The sequence below is a fragment of the Falco biarmicus genome, chromosome 1, assembly GCF_023638135.1.
Source record: "Falco biarmicus isolate bFalBia1 chromosome 1, bFalBia1.pri, whole genome shotgun sequence".
Classification (NCBI taxonomy): Eukaryota; Metazoa; Chordata; class Aves; order Falconiformes; family Falconidae; genus Falco; species Falco biarmicus.
In genome coordinates, this window is record NC_079288.1 from 126858922 (window position 1) to 126885295 (window position 26374).

The 26374-nt window shown below is 40.3% G+C and overlaps 1 protein-coding gene across 7 annotated transcripts in view; it reads left to right on the forward strand.

Moving 5' to 3' along the window:
- TAPT1 (transmembrane anterior posterior transformation 1) overlaps positions 1-9317 on the forward strand; it is a 48279-nt gene extending 38962 nt beyond the window's left edge. For all 7 annotated transcript variants that reach the window (XM_056326468.1, XM_056326469.1, XM_056326470.1 and 4 more), the window contains 4 exons: positions 671-739; positions 2244-2320; positions 5718-5878; positions 8494-9317. In XM_056326468.1, the coding sequence (XP_056182443.1) occupies positions 671-739; positions 2244-2320; positions 5718-5878; positions 8494-8723 (537 nt within the window). In that variant the 3' untranslated portion in view covers positions 8724-9317. The remainder of the gene's footprint in view (positions 1-670; positions 740-2243; positions 2321-5717; positions 5879-8493) is intronic.
- The last annotated feature ends 17057 nt before the right edge of the window (positions 9318-26374 follow it).

Genomic DNA, 26374 nt, shown 5'->3' on the forward strand with positions numbered 1-26374 from the left:
ATTAATAATGTGTTAATTTAAAAAAAACAACTGTTTATTAGTCCTGAAAATTCCATTACTTTTCCTAAGGATCCTTTGTGGAAAATGACGTAGCATCACACAGGCACTAACTTTGGCATCACATTCAATACGGCATGAAAGCTGTCATGCAAAGCAATTGTGTTTTGAGAGTTCCAATGCCGGCATATTTTTCGGAATGATTTTAACACATTTATTGTCTGGCTAATTACAGATGTTTGTAGAATGGTTTAAAATGTCTAGTGTGACGGATATTTGTTCTTTTATCCCTGTTACGGGTTTTTATGTACAGTATTTGAGGATCAAAGTCAAATTAATACAAAAAGGTCTCTAAGCTAGTAATAGTGTACAGATGAAATATCATAGCACGTTTGGATTCAGTGTCCTAATTGCTCTCGATTTAGAGATTTGTATTACACTCCAGTTGCTCTTGATTTAGAGCACTGAAGCTAATCTTACTGGTTATGGTAGTATTACATTTTTGTCTGAGAGTACAGCTATCCACGTTTGAATTTCAAAATGTGAATAGGCATGCTTTATACCAGTATAGTGTTTGTTATTGTAGATGTGGTTCTTATCTAGGTGGTGTGCCAAGCTAAAATAAGCTCATTCCTTTGCATAAATAGTTCGTTATTCTTCTTCTTTCTCCTAGGCATATACAGATTATAGTGATTCAGTTTCCAGAAGAATGGGTTTCATTCCTCTTCCACTGGCTGTTTTAGTAAGTTTTATCTTTCCTATCAGTTTTCTGTTAATAAGATCTCACTTGGAGAATATACGCCTGTGAGATAGCTGGCTCGGTTTGATGTTTTGAGGACAAAAAGATCATCTCAAGTAACTGTAATGATGCTGCGAGTTTGAGGTTGAGTTAGCATTCAGTATAACCTATCACATACTAGTTATGACCTCACTTATGTGTTACTGTTTATCAGCCTTTCATAGAAAATTGAATATATTAATTTTTTAGAATTTATAAACTCTTGAATTGTAGCAGTGGAATTAAACTACATCTGAGCTTATTAATCTGTTCCTTTTGGCAATTATCCTGTTCATTCATTTGGAATAGTCAAAGCAGCTGGTTGCCAGAAGGTTAGCCGTAGCGTACTAGGCGTTTGTAGGTTTTTCATAGGAGTCCTTCTGGTTGTCCCTGTAATGGTATGCTTAATGACTACGTTTTCTTTTATATGGGGCACCGAATTTCTGAGCTGTTATCGAATACATGGTTCTGAAATAGTTGATCCTGTTACATGGACATGCTGCTATAAAATTAATCACTTCATTATTGGAATTGTGTCCACATGCTCTCTGTTCTGAAACTGTTCCAGAATGTTTTCTGTAAATAGCTGCTCAGACTTCCCCATACACACATGTAGACAAGCAGTAGTTACCATAGTACTGGGAACATGTCCTTGCTTTGCCAGCGAAGATGCTATTCCTGGAAGAATATCAATATGAATTAACTTAAATAGAATGTTCTGCTGTAGAGATGGGGAAAAAATACTATTGACAGGCTTTGCCTAGTTTTTATCCATGACTTAAAAACAAACCGAAACAAAAACCAACCAACAAAACCCACAAACCACAAAAAATCAAAACAACTATTATCATAATCGTGTTTTCTTTTATAACTAAATTACATCCCGTGAAAATTCAATTGAAATTCTTTTTTCAGGTTAACTGGGTTCTGATATGATATCCTGGATACTCATAGGTTTACAACAAACTGAAGTGCTTTCCTAACTTGGAATCCTAACCCTGAAATACTAAAGTAAAACTGAGACTTCAGGATCATTTGTTACTGAAATTTGGGATTCCTTTGCCTAGTCCACAAAGCAATTTTGTATTCAAAATGTTACCATGTGTGAAACACTGATTCTGTTTTATTGCATCAGCATCTCTTGACATTCTCCTCAAACACTGGTAGCTCAGCTTCCAGTCCTTGACTTTTGGAGAAGTTTATTTCAGGTATTTTACTTGGAAGTCAGAGGTGAAGGAAATGTTATCAGACTGTAGTTTTGGCAAAGTTGCAACTAGCTGCTAACGTGATACTTACTCAGATCAAAATCTTGAATAGTTAGTGCTACCAAGGGGAACATTAGAATAAACGTCTATTAATGTAGATGTTTCTACTTTTGTCTTGAATTTACCAAATACGAAAGATCTGTTAGAATATTAATAATTGTGTGCTGTGTGTTTTAACTGTTTAACTTTTATCCTTAAAACAGCTCATCAGAGTTGTAACAAGCTCCATAAAAGTACAAGGAGTCTTAGCTTATGTTTGTGTTGTGCTGTTCTACTGTGGGTAAGTAAATACACACAATTGAAAAGTATTTACCATTATTTGGTCAGATTCATGAACAAAGCTTCTGTGGATACTTCTAGGTGTATAAGTGTAAACATAGTTTATGTTCAGTAGAACGTAAGTGTAAAACACTTAACACTCATAAACTGAAATTGAGAGTGCAGATTGGTCCCCAAGTACTGTAACTGTATTGGCAGATTATAGCCCTCAATAAGTAACTTCAGTAATTAAAGTAATGGAAAAATAATAGAAAGAGTTTGACAGACAAGCACCATATCTCTGCATAAAAGGGGAAACTGAATTTTAAGGAATGAACCTTTCTGTGAAAAGAACAAAAGATTCATTATGCCAACAAAAATAAGCAGTTTTAACTGCTCTGAGCAGATCATGAATTCTTCTCTCTGGTAGTTCAATGCAAGGTTTCTTCATTTTGGGAAACTGCTATACAGAAAAGAAAAAGTAAATACAGGGCTCATCTTTCTGGGAAGTGTGAGTTCCGTAAGTAACCTTAGTTAAAGGATAGAACATCTTATGGCAACTTGTTTACCGCAACCGATGACTTGCAAGTATCTCTTCACTGCCGAGTTAGTTTATACTTGTGTTATCCTTAACTGCTTTCCAGTCAGTACCTACTTCTGAGATGCATTTAGGTGTACTTCAATCCCAGTCTAGTTTGCTGGTCCTGAGGCACTTACTGTCGACTCCATGGGGATGGCCAGTTTCTAGGAAAGCTGTATGCTGAACTGTGTCAGCATTTGTTGTCTCCCAGTACTGATTGATACTGGAGTCATCCTGAAATGGATCATAAAGAATTAAGTGATTCAAATTGCTGCAGTACAGAGGACCTGCCTATGTTGTTGTGAGTCTGCCTCTTCCAGTGCCCTGCCAAGCTGTGTTTGTAACGGAAGGCAGCGAGACTTGGGTGTGGGGCAGTGGTTCAGCAGGTACAGTGGAAGAGATGAGGCTGCTAATTTACAATTCCTTATGAAAAAGAAGATATTATTACACGTCTTTTATTAATAGACACTTACCTCTAATCTGACCTTGACTGCAAAAAAAAAAAATAGAACTTGATCTGATGTGTCTAGTCCACATCAGTGTAGAGACACATCTGTTCAGTGTTGGATAACTAAGGCTTTGAGACATTGCATATAGGCCAAATATTAAAATGTTAGCCATGTTTCCCTGCACCGTACTTGGGTTTCTTCCCCAGCGTGCCCCGTGCTGTGCCCGTGTTCTCCTGAAAGCCAGCTCTGTGCAGCTGCACGCACTAGCCCCTGCTCGTCCCATTCAAGCCGTGGTATACCGAGCTCAACGCCTTCGTTCTGCTCAGTGGCTTTTCCCGTTTCCCAATAAACATAATTATTTCCCTACCTCTACCATTCCACTGCTTCAGCCCAGTACTGGATTTTTCAGTGTCTCTGTGGCTTGGATGATGGAGGGTGGGAAGAAGTAACGTGGTTTAACATGAAGGATTAAAAGCTGCTCTTTGAAGGCGTAGGTTACAAGAGTAAATACATTTTGGTTTATTTTGTTTTTATTGAAAAATGAGAAGAGATTTTTTACTTCTGCCATGATCTCAGATTTGGAGCTAACTCACTCCTTGCATCTTTCAAGCAATTTGTGTTCTGAACAAGAATTTCAGCTTTTCATCAGTTTAGTATAGCATAGATATGTGAGAAACAACCTGATAAAATCCGAAACAGTTAACTGGGCAAAGGTTTGAGACTATAATGTGGAGGATATTGTTTTGTACTGATATTAACAAATGTAATAGTTTAAGTTGTACTATTCAAGAGTCTTGCCCAGCATATGAAACCTGAGAATTCTTTTTCTGGGATTTTGAATAACCACAGATTTTACATTGTTGTTAGAAATCTAAGCCCGGGGTGGACTGGCAGAAAAGAATAAAGGAGGTTCGCTGGAAACTCTTGCATAATTTTCCGTGAGAAACTGGAACTGATACAGTGAAGTGTTGATTTATGGCCTTTTCAACTTCCAACCTCATTAAATCAGAGTCAAGTCGGGGTATAAACACCTATTGTCTCAGAACAAAAGCATGCTACCTAAAAATTGTAGGGAAAAGCGTCTCTTAAAACTTAATAAAATTGGAGGAGGGCTTTTCAACTCTCAGAAACAAGATCTATCTCGATAACCTACTAAAACTGTAGAGTCACAGCTTTCAACTTGCTGAATGGTTGCTTGGATACTAAAATGTGAGTCTCCTCTGCTCATTCTTCCATGTCTCTAAATTTCTTCTACAAGTAAATGTATTACTTAAAATTCCCTTAAAAGTGCAGTGTACTTTGTTTTTCTGTTTGACAAGTTCTGATTACATTAATGCAGTGAGGGATAGTGAAGCTGCTGCTGAAGTGTGCTTGGGTCAATTTATGATTAAGCAGTTAAACCCCCTCGTGCATCTGTGAACGTTCAGTTTTTTAATCTGTTAGTGATGTACATAATAAATGGGTTTTCAGAGTGGAGAATGAATTTAGAGTCTGTATTTGGTTCACTTTTGTTACATAGGTTGATTTGTGTGGAGAATATTTATACTCATCATATGGAGAATAGATCGCCATTTCCTTGCTACACTGTATAAACCTTCACCTGCGTCACCGCTGCTGTCACCTCTGCAGTGGACATTGGTTTGCGTGTCTTGTAATCCTAGTAACAGAACTTAGATTTTACAAAGCTCATTTGAGTTGTAAATATAAAAGCATTTAATGGAAGACGAGACCTTCCTGTTCTTCGAACGAGAAGACAGGTTAAAAAGAAAAAAAACTTCAACGATTTGCTGAAGTCTGTTCTGCAAATGAGTGATAATAGAAAAGGAATCTGCTATCAACTGGACTGTACCATGATGGCAGTGCGGTGCTGCCTCTTTGGGTTTTATGGACTGTCTTTTGGGATGCGAAAAAGGACTTTTATGATCGCTGTAATTTGTGAAAGCTAGATACTTGCTTTCTTGTGGTTCAAAGTCCACTGGTGATCCTTGGTGGGGAACACTTAAGGCTGCTGTTTTAATGGTAGTGCATTTAATTTGGACTTGCACTGTTAAGGGGCCTTTTTAGTTCTGTGTTTAAATATTTGGTGTATTAAATGGCAAATGGCTGCTTCACTGTCCTTGTAGTCCTTTTGCTAAACTATGATAAAACTTCATGGTTTTCTCCAGATGCCTTGGGGGGGGGGGGGAGGCATTGAATCTGAAACAGATTGTTACAAAAAGGAAATTACCTTTTGATCTTGGTATTGGAGGGATTTAATTTGTTAGCTAATCCTTCCAAGAGAGCAGTAACCATATGCAAGTATTTTAATGTGACTAATTGCAGTATAAATAATATGCAATTATTTTAATATGCTAATGAAAATATGAAAACAAATCCTTTTATTTTTTCAGATTAATAACTCTAAAAGTCCTTAACAGTATTGTATTGCTGGGGAAATCATGTCAATATGTGAAGGAGGCAAAAATGGAGGAGAAATTATTCAATCCTGTCCTGACTGCCACCCCAGGGAAACCAGCTGGCAAACAGCAAAGCATGTTTAAATCTACTCAAGGTAAGGCTGACTACCTTGTTTTGTTCTCAGCTGTAATGAAAATGGCTTTCAGACTAAATTTAATATTAAACCAGATGTATGACGCTGCTGCATAGTAACCCTGCTGCCAGACCTTAGTTGTACCATATCGCAGCTGTGAAAGTCTCTGAATGTAATAGAGTGAATTGCTTTTAGGTCATGCATCTTCTTTTGGTTATAAATACTTATCTCTGGTAAGATCCCACCCTGATAAGTGGAGGTGATGCAAGCCATCAGAACATGGCACACTTTTGTTTGAAAATCATAATCATAGAATGATTTGAGTTGGAAGGGACCTTTTAAAGATCTAGTCCACCGCTCTCTGCCTTGTCGCTACACAAATAAGTAAGTATTTATAAGTCATCTCTGAAAGGGCTGAAGTTTAATAAGGAAGCAATCTATGCATTTATTATAAAAATTAATGTAAAACATGGCACATAATAGGTATGATTACTTGTAGTTTTCTTGTACAGGTCCTCAGCATTAGTGGTTAATACATAATAGAAATGGGGCATTATTATATTCCTGTGACACATTATAGAAGGAAATAGAAACCTTCATTGTTCCGGTCAGCTGAATTGGACTGTATATCATCCTCTGTGAAGAGCTCAATGAAAGCCCTAGAAAACTTAACAGTGAGGCTTTTATTGCGTTCATTCTATTGCTTGCCAAAGATTTGAACAGCTTGAAATGTGAGGTGCTTATTAGTCATCATAGTGTCTTGCCAGCAATGGTGGAGTTAAGAATCTGTCAGTGTTTCAGTCGTAATTCTCTGTATCTCACCTGTGTCAGACCACATCAGGCAGAAACTTGGTGCAGACATCTGTTTTTAAATAGCTTAAACTTACAGAGTTGCTTTAGTTTCAGGATGAAAGAACGTAATATGAATTGGTCTGGATGTCTTTTGTATTTCATTAGATGACTGTCATAATGTTTTAATTAAACATTCTAGTACTGCACTTGGATATGAGACTTGGTAAGTTGTAGTTACTTAGATTGACCCTCAAACTCACTCACAGTAAATAAATCCTGAACACTATTTTTAGCTGAAGCAGCAGCAATTTTACCAGGTCAGTCAGCAGAGATGCTAATTTCCTCAACTGGAAATATTTTGATTGAAAAGTAGCAATCAAAAAAGCTTTTGCTGATTTTATTTAGAATATTTTTAACTTCTGTCAGTGATGAAAGAGCTCTGTTTTTAACAGTATTTTGGGGGGGCAGGGGCGTTTACCTTTTAACAGCTCTTTATTTATTAGAAACCTCAGTTATGTGAAAGAATGATTTTACCTTCCCCAGCTTCTGTGTGTTTGTATTATTACTGCTGGGCTCTGCAATATTGGTTAATCCCTGTGCCCCACTTATCGGGGTTTTTTGGGTTTTTTTCAATACAGTCACTCAACCCATCTCTTACTAGAATGAGGGTGAGGGGAATTAATCTGGTCTACTTTCTATCAGTTTATAATGAAAGTCAAGTTATTTTCTTAAGAGTTTCCACCTCTTCCACAGTAACAGCTTAAAATTTTGAAGGATAAAATTTTACACTTGCTCTTGAAGAATGAAAGTTCTAGTTCCTGGTAATCATTTGTAGGCTGACCAGATTTCTCTGGAAGCTGCTGGGTTAGAAAATAGTTACCTTTATAACAAAGTCCTACAATTAGTATTACTTGTCTCCTTTCTCAGTGCAGGCCTAGTACCTTTGACTTGCATAAGACTGCAGAATAATCCGTATACCTTCAGGTAGTAGATGGTATAGTGTGAAGAGATGCTCAATAGAAAGAAGTTTTTGTAGTAATTTGGATAATGTTGCCATTCTGACAGATAGTGATCCCTTGGGCTATCTGCAGCATTCTCCACATTAGATTTTTTTTTTTCCCGATTCCTGTAGAAACAGTAACTCAGTCTTTACCAGGAGATAGTAAATAAGAAAAATTTCTTTCCTCGACGTTGCTTGTGCGTTTAAATTTAAGTGTTTTTTTCAAAAAGTGGAAACAATACATGGGTATTACTTACAAATATCTTAAGTTAATGGAGCCAGTGTTCAATTCCACTAAAGAAAGAGGCAGGAATAAAATTAGACATCTTTAATGGAATGCTTTAGGAGCCAATGCTATTAAAGTGTGTAGCAGTGCATGACTCATGAGCTATTCCTAGAAAAGCCAGGTTTATTGTACTTATATAGGGGATTAGGCACATCTAGTTCTTCCTACAGAGATTCCTTTTCTTCGTTTCATTAGAAAACATCTGATTCATACAATGACTGTCAAAAATCTTGCTTAAGCCGACAAGAAACAGTATGTAAACCAGAAGGATGCAGTGTATGTCCTAACATCTACTGCTTATGCTCTTGCTCGTTATCTGAACTTCTGTGGAATGTTTTCCATTTTTCTACCAAATTAGAAAAGGAGATCTCTTATGGTAAAACTAAGAAGAGGTAGTGGCTTGGTAGTAGCTTCCACAAAGCATTCTTCTGTGGCTTCTGCTGATTTGGTGCAACATGCTTTTCAGAACAGCTTTGGATTAGTCTGGATGTTATAGATGCATCAGTATGTCTTTGTTAAATTCATTATTATCTTTGTAATAATCTTCTGTTCCAATAGGAATTTCCACAGATGAAAATGGATCTACATCAGTTACCAATCAGCCGGTGCATCAGAAGGAGAACATGCCATCTTTACTTGTAACAAGCAATTCTGATCAATTTCTGACAACTCCTGATGGTGAAGAAAAAGATATAAGCCAAGACAGTTCAGAATTGAAACACAGGTCTTCAAAGAAAGACTTGTTGGAGATAGACAGGTTTACTATTTGTGGAAACAGAATTGACTAAGATTATTGTTATTTTTTTTAATCAATGTGCTAAGGATACTGAGCTGTTGGGACAGCAGATGCTACCAGAATGGACAGTTGCCAAAAAAGGCACATAATATTTATTTAAAACTTAAATTATTAATGGCAAAAAAAAAATTAATTTCTTTCTACAAGTAACTTGGCTTGGTATCTGGTCCGGTCAATAAATGGTCTTTAACTTGCCTCTTGGAAAATGTGCTGGATCCTGAGTCTCTAGCCTGGTGGCAGAGCTGCAGTATCACTTTTCTGGAAAATAGACTGGAAAAAAAAGCATAATCCTGTTCTGCGTTCTGAAACCATGCTTCCAGAACATACTACTTTTCATGAAGGTTCCTCCAGTATAAGGACATTCCTGGAAATGTATGACAGCTTGATCGGAAGCTTGCCTTTCCAGTTACCTTGTTTTATTAAACATCTGCAAGCAGAATTCAAAACTTGTGCTTATATCAACAAACGCATAAAGCATTGGTACATAAAACAGTAAGTCAAGATAGTTGTTCTTGTCAACAAAAATCTTTTCAAGGTGTATCTTGAAAATCTTGTAATCGGAATAAAACTTTGCCTTTAAATGAAAGACTTACTGCATACTATTTTATCTAAACACCAAGGAAAGATCACAGTAATGAAGGTTCTGCTTAACTGGGCAAATATGAAGCATATTCATTTCTTGTGTTGTGTGTCCTGCAAAGCAAATTATTTATAAAATTATTTTAAAAAGCTGAGGATTTTTTGTTGCTGTAGGAAAAAAATAACAAAGGGGCACTTCTATACGTTGAGGAAAGGCGGCGTTAATTGCAGCAAGCAAGCGTTATGTTGGAATTGTACGTATGAAATGAATGCAGCAGTAAAGAATATTACACAGCATTTGGGGTTTAACTCTGGTAAGAATGATACACAAGTCTGTGTATCAACTTGCCTGAGAACATGCATATGAAAACTCATACTGACAATCAAATCAGAATTACACATTTTAACTGATTGGTTTTACCCAGACTTCAGTAGATGAACTAGATCTATAAAAAGCATTTAAGCATCACAATGCGTCCTAATTTCTGGTGTGAGATGCAGTTGTAGGAGAATTGATGAAAGATGGTTTGGAATCCTCAGACCAAGAATGGAATAAATTTGAGCTCAAAACTTAGGCTGGAGGCTTGTAGCAGAAGATAAATTCTTCATATATTGTTGTTAAAACACAGCTTTAACTTCAGATGCCTTTAAGATATTTAAGTAAGCAGCAGTTTCACTTTCCCAGGGAAGGTATCATAAGAGTACTTCACTGCTGAACAAATGAAGATAAAATTTGCTCTTTGCCAGTTTCATAATTTGTAAGAGTGGGAAAGCCAAAGTTGTTTTGCCTAATGAACATGTGAAAGTTTAATGTATCTGCTAACCCTGAAACTTACAGGACTACAGTAATACAGCAAATGGAGATAGCTGGACAGAGTTACTGTGTATCTGAGCAGCCTTGGTGATGAGATCGCTTTGCCATACAGGTTGGCATGGTCTGCTCTGGTGGGAACTTCTTGCTGCAGTCTTTCAGCCACTCCTTTCCCATCAAGAGTAGCTGGAGTAACAGCCAAAATCTGTGGTTACTGTTCAGGGAGGAGAGTAAAAAGAAGAGGACTTGGGCTGGGGAAAACTCTGAAATTCTTTAATTTTTGATGTATTTTATACTAATTGGAGACGTTCACACATTGAAATTCAGATTATCTGTCAATTTGGTGTATCTTATTTTTGAATTATTTAGCAGTTGCTAAAGAAAGCTTGGGATTGCTTTCTTTGGGTTTTTTTTGTTGTTGTTGAATGACATTCTGTATCAATTTTATAAGTGCATCTTGTGTGAAACTCAATAAAATTCAATTTTGTAATATTTGTTTAAAAAAAGGAAAAGTACAGTGTCAACATTTCTTTCTTGCTGTTCAGAGTTGGTGAACTTGCAATGTATTTACTGGATTCAGTTCCATTTTCCTTAAAGTGAGATTCTTGCAAATGCGGGGTACAAATGTGCGTGCAGACTGGGTTAGCACTGCCTTTAGTTCTGATTTATTTCTGTACCAGTTAGTTATTGCCACTTGTAGGAAGAAGGTGTTGATGCCAGCCTACTGCTATGTTGTTTTTTGAAGACAAAACCCGTGTAAATGCAAAGTTATTATGTCTTAAGGGAGTTGTAATTTATGTAGTCGGTTACTACAACTAGACTAGTTGCAGCGACACAGTGAAGCCAAATGTAACTGCAGTATAAGCTTAGACAGATACTCTCCTGAGCCCAACAGTAGTGGTGAAAAGGTAAAAAGGTAATGGCTAACTGCACTTAAGTCCAGTTCCTGGCCCAGATCCTCGTCCTAAGGCTGGGAGCTTTCTTGCTTTGTTTTCACGCTTGGATTGTGGTAACTGGGCCTGAAGCAGTATAGCTGGGCTTCGGGGGGCATAGCTCTGACTTCTGGGTCACGGTAATTCGAAGGTATACTTGAAGCGTTGGTTGTAGAGGGCATTGCAAATGCAACACTTCCCCCTAAACTCTCTGAAAGTCTCGCAGGGGCCCAACTGAGCATGAAATTTCATTGTTTTCTCCTGCTCCAAGCTCTCTATTTGTTCTCATATTTGTGTTTGCAATTAATAGCGACTCCTTGAACATCTAGCAGTGTACCTTTAATAAAAGGTCACAGCTGCTTCTCTGAGCCTGGGTGGTCCTCTCAGAACTCTAGAGGTGGCTGAGTGGGGGGAAAAAACTACCAGGCAAAACCCCAACACCGAATTTTGGTCTATAGATAGAGGGTTTTATTTCCTCAGGCTTCCTTGAAAAGCTCCTGTCTTAACAGTGAAGTAAGAGCATTGGAGGTTAAGCAGTAAATAAGTTGCATTCTTCAGTTCATAAATCTCTCAAAAAATAAGATCTAGGCAGTTCTGATGCAAATAGTGATATTTCAACTAAAGTCACAGTTGCCAAATTAATTCCAAAAGCAGACGGTGAGTACAGTATATTCATAATTAGCATTATTCATTATGGGAGCATTAAGGAACAACTGTGTTTTCTGTAGGATTATTTGATCACTTACTTGAAGCCTTTCAGATGTTCATCAGCTGAGCAAGATTTCCCCTCAAGCCAAGGTTTCGCTCCTGGAGGCAGTGCTGGCTTTAGCCAAGCTGCAGAAAGTGTTGGGCATCCAGGGGAGAGGGAGGAGTCGATTTTTTGTGAATACAAATATGTGAGTTGCAGTAGCAACTTTGGTTGTAAATTTTTAGGGTGACTGGTGCAGTTCTATTGTAAACTTTGCTGAATAAATCCTGTATTGAATATGCAAACACATTGCATGTATTACATGTTACATTGAATTTACTGCTTTCATGGGTTTATATCAGAACTTACTAATCTTAGATCAGTGGTATGAGTGTGATATTGCAAGGCAAGTATGTTTTTGAGTAGAGCAATATTTGGTGTTCAAGGAAGGCTCAGGTTTTATGTTGGTATTGCTTTTTCCCATCCACGCTCTGTTTGTTGGACAAAAGCAGGAGTAAGTTTCTGTGTATGTTGACTGCTTTGAATGTCAGAGTGTGTTCCTGCGATACCCAGTCCTGACAGATGCTTCTGTCTGTTGAAATTAAGTATCAAGGTAGCTCAGGAATCACTTGTTCACCGATAGTTTAAAATGGGTAATTCAGAGAACTGGAATCACAGAGTCTTGGCAAGCGATGCCTCCAATTCACAGAGAAGTGTGGCAAGGAAACTTAAAATTCAGCGTTGGACGCCACATTCTTCGGCTCAGTGCACCAAATCAGAACAGTAAGATGTGTGAGTTGATGCTAGCAAGGACAAGCCTGGTGACAGGACTGACTGTCAGTCCAGAATTTTCCTGCAGATTTGATTTGAACTTGACATTCTCGGTAAGGGCAGCAATATAGCCGTCAGCCAGCTTCTGGCTCTGGCCAAGGCAGCAGGAGCTGTGCTAAACTTGTCTTTTCTGGAAACAATTCTTGAAGTGTCGTGTGTATATGTAGCTAACCTCAAAGCCGTGGGACCTTGTTTTCAGGTCACTTGCTTAATTCTGTGCCCTTTGGAACCCTGCAGGGCGTAGCCGTAATGGAAATGCATTGAGGCTTGGCACTAGCTACTGATGTGAGACAAAGTCCTCGATACGGTAGCAGAGAACCCACCATCAGGCTGATCTAAAAATGTGAGTTGTCTTTGGTGACTTAAAATGACTGACATTAGAGAAGGAGAGTGAACTCTGCTCCATCTGAGGTAATGGTTTATGGTGCCTCTTCTGCTGTTTAACGACCACGTGCTATTTTGCCTCATGTGGGCAGGAGGAACTTCTCTAGCTAGTTTTTGTGCTAGACCCTCGCTGCTTAAAAGCAAGACCCAAAATCCCAGTGTATATTTAATAAGTGATTCTTTACAGTAGATCTTCTGCTAATGGCATCAGAGTAATTGTGTGGAATTGATTTACCTGTTTTGTACACCTTATGTTCAAAATGGCAAATGGCGTGAGGTAAGTTTCAGCTAAAGGTCTTAACACACCTGTCTTTTCTTTTATTGATATTTATTCAATTGATTTGGCAAGTCTAGTTTCTAAAACATTAAAATTCCAGTAGTCCCAACTTTCAGTAATTTACATTTTTTTTGTCCCAAGGGGCCTGAGGGCGTAGGTGCGCTAAGTTCTCGGTAAGCTAACCCAACCACAAACCCTGAGAAACAGGAATACAGGCTTCGTAGTGTCACGTAACCCCGCTGTAAGGAGCAAGATAATCTCCGGTGTCTCTCTGGTGTGAGCAGTCCACGAGAGCGGGAGGAGCACAGTGAGGAAAAGACCAATGCACAGGACAATCAGTTTGCAGGTCTTAACAGTTTACTTGTAAATTCGCCTTACAATTTAAACACCAGGGAAGTAAGTTAGATCTTAAATCTCTTCTCCTTGCTGTCATTTAGGATATGTCAAATTTTCATTGGCCTGGATGAATGCTAGAATAACCATAACCTGCAGCCTTTCCTTTCCTTTTCTTTTTAATAAAAGACTGAATAACTTGTCTGTGGAGGAAAAATCTTTTCAACAGAATTTAACTTGAGAAGGGAGGGGCTCTTGGGCTATTAAGAAAACGTTGGTGATCTTATTTTTATAGTAATCACCTTTTCTTCCTCTAAAGACAATATCGTTTGCCATAATATTCCAAGTAGCTGTTGGCAGCCTGTGGCGAATGGTGAAATGGGTATCGGATTGTCAGCGTAATGATTTCACTACGGGATATTATGAGTACGAGGACACCTGGTAACCTTCAAGTACAATCCTACAACAGCTATAAACCGGAGCTCCCTAATTAACGAGAAGCTGTGGCCTAAAAGCCACCTAAAACCCATTAATGCTGTCTAGCATATTATGGAGCATTTGAAAATCTTTCCCAGTGTCTTGAGGAGAAATTGTTCAGGATAATGTTTTTCATAGAAAAAAAATAATCGGGGGCTTTCTCCTGCTAGTGCTCAGCAGACTGGGGCTTCTAAAGCATGTGTCATTTATATGGTGGCCGATGATCTACAAAGAATAGATATTTATTATTTTATTTAAAAAAAGGAGAGGACTGATGAGTAACTTAAGCCAGTGGAGGGAAAAAAATGAAATGTTTGAAAACAGCCTCTGCAAATGTAGAACTGCATGCGTGAAGTGCAGCAGTAGCAGTAATGTGCATTTGTGTGCATCTTGCCAGAGACACATTTGTGTACGTTTATGGGGTGGGGACAAAGTAGGGGAATTATTTTTTCGTTGTCATTCCACACTCCTAAGCCATGCCATCTCGTCACTGACTGTCCGCCTGGCCCTTTCAGATCAACTGAACAGCCCCTGAATGAAATGACCCTGTAACACTCGTGACTGGGCGCTCTTGTTCCCCTGGCTGGGTACCAGGTCTCCAGATCACGCAGCTGCCTCTGCAAAGGTCTGCGCTCAGGACCTGGGGAAGGTCTTGCCACCAGGCAAGAAGCAGTCACAGGGAAAGCTCTGAGTACGTAGGTGAGAGCAAACCCCCTCGTTCATGGGTCGGTGTAACGCTGGGCGCGCTGAGCTGGGGGGCGGGGAGCTGGCGGGGGGCACTTCATGGGAGCAGATACTTCCTCTGCTTTGCTAGACTGTTCAGGAATTTGGGCAGATACGGTTTCCCTGTGCTGATGGGTGCCAAGGTGAGTCCATGGCCTGATGTGAACTCTGACAGGCTCTCCTGGATGTAGATTGCACGTAGAGAACAGCAGAAAATGGAGACCTTTGTCAAAGCCCCCTTCGTGCCTATGAGTAAAGCCCCTCTGTATCGCAGTACAGAAGTTTCCTGCTTGACCTCCTGTTGTAGCAAGCAGTGCACTTGCATCCAGAGAAGCTTCTCCTGGATCTCAAAGCCTACAGCTGAGTGCCCGGAGGAGGGGGGAGGGATGGTGCCATGGTGCTGGTGATGGTGTGATTTGATGGGCACAGGGAGAAGGCGGGTGGGCTTTGTTCCACTTGCCCCATGTAAAATGTAAAATGGGGGGTGGGGGCATGGAGGCATGTAGCAGCCTGGCATACACTGAGAGATGGGGATAAGAACATCTGAGCTCCAGCCAGTGCCTCATAGAAGGTAAGGGAGGCATTTATAAGAGTTATCCTACCAGCACGGCAGGTCCAGCCCTCCCACTACTGGACCCTTGTAAGCTACTTGCCTTACCAAGCCACAGATGCACACAACAGTCACAGCTATTAAACAGTCAGGGAAGTTAGTCCAGTACACCATGCTAGAGCAGCTAGAGTATTTTTGGAGGCCAGTTGTCATAATTTGGATCTTTCTGCTTTCATTCTGCTGGTTTCCTCCTTGTTCCTCTGTGTTGGTGCTCATCACACAGCCCGGCACTGGTGGCTGGGTTCTCTGCCACAAGAGCAGTGCCAGGGCTGAGGTCTGTTCTCAGAGCTGTTGAGCTGGTTCTGCCAGTTTTCTTCCAGTACTCACTGCTGCACTCGCTTGTTTTCCTTGTCTACTTTTCTGAACCTTGTTAATCAAGCATGTTTCACAGTATCAGAAGCTGGGTAGAGCTACTTACTCTAGCTCGGGTCCTGTTTGATGCAGCACCCAACTCGTGTACCTCCTGACAGATACCTGCTCAGCATCTTCCTCGATCTTAAATGACAGATTCCAAGATTCCACGACTTTCTTGAATGGTAAATATGTACACTGCAAATAATAGTATTACTGGTCCTACTGTTTGTTTTAAATCTTCCTTTCTGAAATTTAACCCCTGCTACTTTTTGTCCATCCTGGGCATAGAGAATAAATTTCACCTCCCCACCCCCCACCCACCCCCTTTTTTTTATTTTTACATCCTCGGCAGATGAGACTGTTTCGTGTTTCCCCTCAGGGTCCTTTGCTAAACCACTCCAATGAGTCCAGCTTCTTTGTGCAGACAGCGTGTCCCATGCTTTTCCTGGGCACAGAACTCCAGCTGATGCCTTCCTACACAGCTGAGCTGAGCCTGAGGATTAGACCAGCCAGCTTTTTGTTGCCCGTTCCTGGTATGAGATTTACCTCCTAAAACCAGGGTGCGACTTCTGACCAGGAGGGTGTGAATGCACTGTGAGATCTACGTGCTTTCTGTGGAACTGCCTAATGGTTCCCAAACCTGCACTTGTGCTGTGGTGCAGTGCTGCAAAATCCTGTATTAGAAATGCTTCTGTTCAATATTTTTACCATCCATTTGGTTTCAGGTGTTAGCCAAGCCTGTATTGAGCTCCTGTCATGTAACATATCCACAGCCCGCCCACCAGCACCATACTACTGATTAAAAACACTGAAGAGCCGCGGAGCATGAGACCTCTTGCAGAACTGCTGCTGTGTGATGATGAACTAGTCTAGTGCTAAATACTCCCCAAGCAGGATTTCCCGACAAGCTTTGTCAACAGCTCCATGCAATATTAATCTGTACTGTTTCCTTGGTTTGAGAATATCATGTGAGAGAGTATCAAAAGCCTCATGAAAATCAACATATGTGACTATCTGCTGGTTCTCACCTTACGGTGTGTTATGCCGTTGAAGGAAAACGCACTGGTTTGAAACGATCCAACAAATTTATACTAGCTTTCATTCATCATCCTGTTACTCTTCAGGCACTAAAACAAACAAAACTCAAATCTGATTACTTGATCAGAAAAATTTTGGAAGATTGCAACTGGTTTGATCTATAGTTTCCTTTTTTCCTGTTGTAAAGATTTCTCCTTTAAATCACAAGAATACTGCTAACGACCCGTTAGCCACTCGGGATTTTTTTGTTTGGTTGTCAAGGATCAAACCTAAGCTGAGTGCAAAATATTACATGCCTCGGTACCGCTGTGGCAGGATCTGTATGAGTCCCCGTGAGGCTGCAGGTGGTATATTTGATAAGGAGAATGGTGGGGTCTGTACTGTTGTATTTTGTCATCATGCGGTGTTCCCACAAAGAAGGTTGATGTGAATCTGGTAAGCAGCTCTCTCTAGCAAAGCCTTACTAATGTGCCTGCAAGTACCAATGGGGATAAAAGGAAGAAAGTGCTAACCCATCACCAGAATCAATGTTTATCAAAGCATGTCAAGGAGGAATAGGGAAGAAATGAGAGAACCCACTGAAGTGTCTTGTGGTGTCCTAACGTCCAGTAATGAGAAACAAGAAAGCAAAGGGCTTTTGAAGAGCCAGGCAAGGCAGTGTCCCACCATCACCCTCAAACACAGGGTGAGGGCTGAGGCTCTGCCCCATCCTTTGCTGGCTCGGGAAGGGGGAGCAGCACGCAGCCCAGGCAGTATCCAGGCATCCAAAACATTCAGTGGAGGGATTCCTTCCCGTCCTTCCCTTGGATTTACAGTAACTACCTGATTTCTTCTGGTCCTTTGACTTAAGTCCAGATGGAGACATTATTGCTTGCCAATGGGCTCCTGTTACTCTTTTCCTCCCAAATCTTAAAGCTTCCCCATCCTGTAAATGTGGCAGTCAAAGAGGCTTTCCATGTCAAGAGGAATCCCGTCTTCCTCAACAGCCCATGCAGCGTCACCCTGTGGTCATCTCAGAAACATCTGTGCACTTGCCTCCAGGAAGCATTTGGCACCACCAGGTCTTTAGGCAGAAGGATTAGGAGTCACAAGTCTAGAGCAACACCACCACCACTTTCTCTGCTGTTCAGGCCTTTCTTGAAAGTATCTCAGTCGAGCAGCCAGGGTCACTTGGTGCGTGGCTCTTGGCTGTCTTTGTGCCTCTCCAGTGCCTTTGAGGCTTGGGTGCCAACAGAGACTCCACCGCCTGGGCAGGAGCCCTTCTGTTGCACCCAGCTGGAAGTCCACAGTTCCTTCTACTTTTTCCTTGCAGTGATGGCTCTGAAATGTTTGGGGGGTTTTAGCAAGCCATTTGTTTTTTTCCCCAACAAAGAGAAAATCCTTACTTTCTGACAGGATACTGGAGCAGCAATTTAAACTGGTGGCTCCCTGTCAAGAACTGAAGCAGAGGAAGCCTGTGATATGTTCATTTCCTTTCTCCTTATCCTAGCAGATAGAGTGAGCAACGAATCACTTCGTAACAATATTTTTAGTAGAAGACCATTATCATATGTCTTCTTGATCTTTTTGCTAGGCTAAAGTAGCTTGATGTTCTTTTCTTTAGACTCTCCATAATGCATCTTCATCCCCAAGAGCAGAAGCAGTGCTCCTGTCGAGGCTTCGCTGGGAACAAAACCAACAGAATAATTATTTCCTTTCCAAGTTATGCTCCTGTTAATGTATCTTATGGTTGATCTAGTAAAATCAACTATAAAACTACATAAAACTTTATAAAACTATATAAAACTTTAATCAACTATTAAAGCAAAATCTTCAGAGAAGTTGTCTCTGCCAGCACAAACTATGGACATTTCCCATGTAGCAGCACAGCCAACTGCACCAAGTCTGGGCTAGGCTTTAAAAGGATTTAGATGCTAATTAATTTTATTTAGGCACCTGAATACTTCTAGAAAACTCCTCTCTTGCATATTGTGTTGAGACTGTCACTTCATTGAGGAGTAATAGCCATAAATATGGATTAATGATTTTGCTTTGGGACCCCGATGCCTTGATTACAGATAATAAAAAGTCACTTTTTTCAAGACCAGAAGCAGGCAATTAAGATGCAATATTGGCTCCACTTACAATGTCAGTATCTTCTCATGAAATCCTAGATGTAGTGCTGTGAAGGAGAGATGAAAGGTGCAGGCTTCGCCTGGTTTCCTTTGCACTTCAATAATCTTTACATTTACACTTCCAGTGAGGTGTCAAATATTTTGATGTTATATTTTTGGATGAGAATTGAAATAAAATACTTCAGGCAAGAATTTAAGTCCTTGAGCCTGTACTCTCAGTGGAATATCAGCAGACTACAAAGAATCAGAAATATATACTTCACAGGTTTCCCACCCAATTAATGTATTTTATACAGTGCTAATTTAGTGTAAAGACCCCACTCTTTTGTCTATAACACCTAAGGAAAAAAACTAAAGTCAAATACTTGTTTAAGAAATAAATAAAATAAATAAATAAAACAATAAAATTAAAAAAAAAACCAAACCAAAACAAAACCAGAAAAACCCAAAACCCCGCAAAACCCACTCCACACTGTCTTTTTTAGGCAAATGATAGCAATTTCCAGGGCACTGCAATGTGCAAAAATCTTCAAAATTATGTGGGGCAGCTCCTCAGTTCTAGCTAGCTTTTCCTAATTAAAACAAATTCAATTAGTAATTCCTAGGTTGTAAGTTGAAAGCACCAATATAGCTTGCCCATGCAGTAACATTTACAGATATGTTTAATGCGAAGTATTTAATTAGGAAATACACTATAGTACCCCTTCGGCAACTCCCCTAGCAAACAACTGGCACTACTTAGAAAGCTTGCGTCTGCTTGAAAGTGATACACATGTTAAAATGTATACTCAAATCCTAGAATAGCTTTCACTTAAGCCACAATACTTTCTCCTTTTTGAAATGTGCAATAAATCCCTGTGCAAACATAATATCATGCTTTCATATTTCATCCAATAATCTCAAAACCAATAAATCTCAATTAAGCTTCATAGCAGCACATTCTCCCACAGTGGGACATAAAAGACTATTTCTGCTTAAGAAAGTAATGAAACAAAGTGCAGGGATTCTAGCTTGCTAACCCCAAGTGTGTCTCATGGTAAGGGACAAGGCTAGAAGGACCTATAGTGCTGGTTCATCCTAAAGAACAGCACTTCTCCGACACAAAGGAAACTATTTGTTTTATGGTCACTCTGCTGGGCTTCATCAGGGGAATGTGCAAAGGTCCTTCAGGCCTAGGCTTCGGGGCTCCCCGTTCTTCATGGGGAAAAGTCTGAGCAGGCTCTTCCCCTCTGTGAAGCACCATGATTGATACACACCATGAGATTTGAAAAACAAAATGGTTTAGATACCAGTTTCTTTTCTTGGACCTCCAGGACATTACTCTTTTTTTTTTTTTTTTTTTTTTAAGATTTTGTCTGTAACCTGAAAGCTGGAAGATTTTTCTCTAAAATAAATACACACTCACAGAATCACAGGGTGGTGAAGGTTGGAAGGGACCTCTAGAGATCATCTAGTCCAACCCCCTGCTAAAGCAGGGTCTTCTCGAACAGGTAAATATGTAAATTGCTGTCCCGGTTTCAGCTGGGATAGAATTAATTTTCTTCTTAGTAGCTGGTACGATGCTGTGTTTTGGATTTAGTGTGAGAATAATGTTAATAACATGCTGGTGTTCTAGTTGTTGCTGAGCTGTGCTTACACTAAGTGGAGGACTTTTCGGTTCCCGTGCTCTGCCAGCGAGCAGGGGCACAAGAAGCCAGGAGGGAGCAGTGCCGGGACAGCTGACCTGAACTAGCCAAAGGGATATTCCATACCATGGGATGTCATGCTCAGTATATAACCTGGAGGGGTTGATCACTGCTCTGGGTCTGGCTGGGCATCAATCAGCAGGTAGTGAGCAATTCTGTTGTGTATCACATGGTGGTATTATTATTATTACTACTACTACTACTACTACTATTACTATTATTATTATTATTATTATATTTTGCTTTATTTCAATTATTAAATTATTCTTATCTCAACCCACCTTTTTGTGATTCTCCTCCCCGCCCCACTGGGTGTGTGTAGGAGTGAGCAAGCAGCTGTGTGGTACTTAGTTGCTGGCTGGGGTTAACCCACAATACTTGCAGATTGTCAAACAATTGAAAGACACCAGGAGTTCCAGCCTTAGGAAATACAGCAAGCGTGAGTATTGCAAGACTGGCAGGACTGTAGTGCAAAAATGAGGCTTGCCACCTTAACTAGATGCTTTCTCCTGGGGTGAAATGCTCCTTTACCGCAGATTGTTCTACCATATAATTATATGGGCTTAAAAGCAGTCATAGTAAGAACTGAACAACTCCTAATTCCCATCTCTGTCATGAGCGCACTAGTGAGTGTTGCCTCAACTGTGCGTGCAGCAGTTAAAGCAGACCCTTTCATGAAAAGGATTAGCTGATATTTGGCTTTCAGAACAATTTATTTTGACTGAAGAGTTGTCATGAGTTTTTCTCAGCTTTCTAGAGCTAATAGTAATCTGATAGTGCTGTGAATGCTTTTTCCTTCTTTAATGTGTATCTGAGAATTCTTAAATCTAAGTGTTTTTCATTAAAGAATATGTCTTTCTTTTTCCTGACTTCATGATTTCTCAGTGTCTTTGAATGGTACAGAGGTGAGAAGGCTCTGCTCCAGATCTGATGTCTAAAAATAATTGTACTGCTTTGGTGAGGTAAAGTATACATTAATCTTATCTAGCAGGGAAGTTCTGACCGTGGCAGCAGTACTCTGCTAGAGCTCCCCAGTTCATCTAGCAGAAGTGTTATTGGCTGTAGCAGAAAGCTAACAGTAGATTCAGATTGGGTAAGTACTGAAAAAGCATTACTGAAAAGATTTTCATTCCATTCGAGCAACATCCTCCAAAACATGTCAACTTTTACGTCTGTTGCCCAGTCCTGGCCTAGAAATCATTCTTAAAAATGTCCTGAAATTCAGCACCGGTTACATGCGTGGAGGATGTGCTCTGAATGCATTTCCCTCAATAGCAGAAGTATTTGTTATTCGGTAACTATAACTGTGCTGAGTCGAAGCCAACCACTGTGCTGCGGTTTGGGTCACATTGCGTTAGGGGAGCTATAAACACACGCTGGGAATGACCAGACCAGCCATAGACAGTTGAGGATAGTAACTGATGACCTAGATACTTCACTTCAGAAAGTACCATTTGCTTCTAGCATATTCACCTGCAGAAGCTGAACAGGAGCATGAAAACAGGACGACACAGCAATGTCTCTTGTGCTAAAGTAGGTAGTTTTCATCTGTTACTCTATTGAAAAAAAAATTGAAATTATCTAACTCAGCTTTAGTTTTGATAGGCAAATTCTCTTCAACAAACTCTTTGAGTAAGTTGTAGTTCAAATGTATTTGTTTTCAAGACAAATCACAAGATGTAAATCACTTCTTTTTCAAAATCCAAACGTAATGCGCCTGTATGGTGCTAGCATATAGAACTGATCAAAGATTTAGTAACACTGTTTGAAACAAATGCTGTTTCTCAAACATTCCTCAAAGAAAACACATCAAATGTTCCATTAATTTCAGAGGGCTTTATTAGGAGGCTTTCTTAAGAGAGTCTGAAAGCAGACTACTGCTCGTCTTCGTGGTCTTGTTCATGATAATTCAATGACAAGCCTTAGAGCAGCAAAGGTCATTGTGCAAATCTCATGTGGGATTTCATAGAATCATAGAATTACTTAACATCTTCACAGGTTTCACTCTGGATTGCTGCACAACTGAACCAAGACAGTGAAAGACCAGAAAGGTCTTTCAAACTGTTTTAACTGCAGGAGGAAACTGAACATGGATGTGTCTTAAATGTGATGCTGCTCGTTGACAATGACTCTGGAGTTGTTCAGTGGAGCTTGAGAAAGATCAAACAGGACGCTGTTTCCTTTCTAACGCCTCAGCAGCCTTGCAGCCAGAGCCCTGTCTCAGAGCCTTGTCTTCACATACTTTCTTTTAGGGTCCTGCTACATGTGATTTTGCAGCTGTACCCATGGCAGTCCCCACTGGCTTCCTCTGAGTTCTTTTTCCTCCTCTTGGGTTCATACCTATGCCTACCTAAGCAATACCCAAGTGAGCTTTGTGCCTTAGCCTTGCCCTGGATAAGATTCCTAGAGGCTTCCTCTTTAAACAAATACCACTTCTGAAAACACATCCACGTTACTATAGCACTCCTCTTCCCGTGTTGGGTAAACGTGGTAAATCCTGGTAACTGGTGGAAAGAAATGAGTTTGAACTAGACTGCCGAGGCTTGCTGTGGGGCTTCACACGCGCTTTCCTTCCTGAACTGTCACCCTCCTTTTAAGTTCCAGCCCTTCACCTCAGTGTGTTTGTTTCCTGTTACCAGGCCCTTCTAACACCTGACAAATCTCATTTATCCTAAACGTGTCTTATTTAAACCGATGGTGTCTTACTTAACCCAACAGTTCCCACGGTGAGCTTACAGGAAAGCCAACCATGGCAGAGCAGCGATCATCAGAAAAAAGGATGGTGTCCAAGCATACCAAACAGCAGCTGCCTTTCCGAAAATGACTCAGTATCACTGGCAATAGTGAAAACAGGGAGATAAATGCAACTGTGAATCAGTGCACAAACAGGGCTGTCAAGATTTTCTCATTTCCAGTCACTTAGGATCACGTTTTCCAGGACATCTGGTGTTGATACAAATAATGTCTCCATTTTTGATCTTCCCATTTTTTTACTGCCATTTTATTTCTGCCCTGCACAATTAGTGCCAGTTATTTGTGCCCTTTTATATGGGCACCATGTATTGGAAACCTGAACTCTGCAGGGAGGCTCCGTCAGCGCTGCACAAGCTGCTGCCGTGTTTGAACGGAGCTGCTGGAATTCTGCCAGGGGAGGTTGCTCTGCATCCATCCTGCTGAATTTCTCTCTGTCTGTTTCCCAGACCCTGTAATAGTCCTGACAGCTCTAATGATCAGGGGGGTAGCCTGCACACACACCAGCAAGAGGTAGTTCATATAATCCCTCCAGATTTTCAACAACTGAGAGGCTGCGCTGGGACCTGCTATCTGTGAAGGACTCCAGGGAGAAACATTCCAGGTTTACGTGCTGCTCTGTCCAGTTGTTGTTTGATGTCCAACTCAGAAATACAAAACACTATTGTCACCAGAAATTCTTCTAATGAATATCTGAGAATTATTTCTAGTAGGATCACTATCTCCTCTGAGGTTTCCATTAAAAAAAAAAAAAAAAAGAAGAAGAAGAAGAAAGGTAAGTTACTCAGAAAACAAAGTAAACCTCTTGCATGTTATTTTGATAAGAAGCTCAGTCAATTCCCAATGTTTTTGTACATATCCCATCCTGAAAAAATCTGACTCTCTACAGTTGCCCTGCAGGTGATTTCAGTGTAACTGCACAGCCCCATCTCTCCGACTGAGGGTCTTGGGTTCCTTCAGCCAACATGGACTGTAGCCCTGCACAGGCTCTGGCTGTCTCTTAGATGCTTAACAAAGGTACAGGCAGAGCGCGGGCTGACAGTTTTTGGATGTCAGACATCCCTTCATGCAGGTCTCCTTCATGAGAGGTGAATGAAGGGTAGCCCAACGTGGCAGTCTAACAGTGGCGCTGACTGACTTCACTGCTCCACTCAGTGATCTTGCTCATAGGTGTCCTTACTTATGCTTTGGCTATTAACGTGAAGAGTCTGGTCCCTCTGTGTGAAAAAATGTTGTGTAGAACACAATTGTATAAAAAGAAAGGGTAACTTTGATTTTGAGAGCGTGAAGGAGTTCTCCTTGACCAATGAATGCTATACAGAGGGCAATATTCACCCTGTATGGGTAACAGAGAGATGTTGAGTGGTGAGGGCACAGTATTATATGGACTATCACACTGAGTGGAGCTATCACAACTGCAAATAAAACTCACATTTCTCCAGTCAACCAAACTGCAGATAGAGAGAATGAAACAGCCATAGAGGACAAGATGGCAAATAGTTCAAATATTTTTTTTTTTTCCTCGTCACATAACTGGGTGCACCCAGAAAATACTGAGAGGATGCTGCAGGGTGAACAAAAAATATCTTTATTTCTCTGCAACTGGAAATTAAAAGAACTGATTTTTCTGTTTGCCTTCAGGGTGCATGTTGCTCCAAACCACAGGAGGGAGGATGTCATCTTCCCCTTTTAAGCTGGATAGACTGGGCTGTGAACATCATGAACACTGAAACAAGACTCTGTTGCAGCATGATCCAGCTGCCAGCTTGAGGGTGGACATTTTTTTTTTCATGTTCTTCCAAACAGGCAATGCAAGAGGTTTCAGCACTGTCATTTACTTGGGGAAGAAGTTGTTCTTCCTGCTCAGGAAGAATTCTAGGGAAATTGCATGAGTGACAGTTAATCCCTCACCCTTCCCCGCCCCCCCCCCCCCTTTTAATCATTGTTATTTCTGTGCCTTTAAGCAGCTTTGCAGTGTGAATCACATCTATTTTGAAACACAGAGACTAAGTTTTGCATGAATACCAGTTATGGAACCTGAATCCTTATCAGCAAGACTCAAATCCCATTAGTATTGCATTTTGCATAAAATATTCAAAATGAATTATATATATTTGTAGGGCAAAGGAGAAGTAATTAGTAAATAGAAAAAAAGAAAGTATTTTATGTAGGAAAGCATGGCCTGAAGTGTGTTTCTGAGACTTGGGAAGTAATGCATAATGGATAGGTAAGTGTGCTGTTGAATGTGGATATTTTCTGTAGGTGGATGCCGGAAATTGCGTAGCACTTAAGTGTAAATAATGCACATACAGTTAGTAACTCTGACCCGTTGCTGCTGAAACAGAGGAGAATGTACCAGGGAGAGCCTGATAATAGCGTTCAAAATAAGTCTCTAAGCCACAAGAACACACATATCTCCCAGCAGCCATTACAAATTCAGACTGACAATTTTGGAATCGTATTTTGATGAATCCCTCTCTCCTTTTGTCCTCACTCATCACAAGAGGGGTTTGTGACTGTATGGATGGGGGCTTCCAATGCATGACTTCTTCAAATACTGAACTTTTCAGTCGCTAGAGGGTAAATTCACAAAAAATGCACGTCCTCTTTTTGTGCGACTGGAAACAAGTACATACACGGTCTAATTTGTTCAGAAAATCTCAGAGATGGACATGTGCTGCTGTAAATGAGTCTAAATCAGCAGCTGGCTCAAGCTAGATGCTGCGGATTGGAAATACTAATTAATGATTTTCTAAAGGCTGTATCTCATACTGCAATTCACCTCAGGACTAGGGAAAAAAAGATACTCACAGCAAGAGACCAAGCATTGCGAGTGTTTGTATGCTACTGAAACCTTCACTCAAAAGCGGCAAAAGTTTACCCTGAGCTGTTCCTCTGCTTCTGCGTCCTAAATGGCTCTTTGCAACAGATTACAGTGTTCGTATTTGGGGCAAAATGATCATAAATACAGAAGGCAGTAGGCAACCAGTTTTTCTGTATCCCAATATCTTATCTACTGCCTTTCTATTCCAGTAATTGTGGTGGTCTTGGCAGTG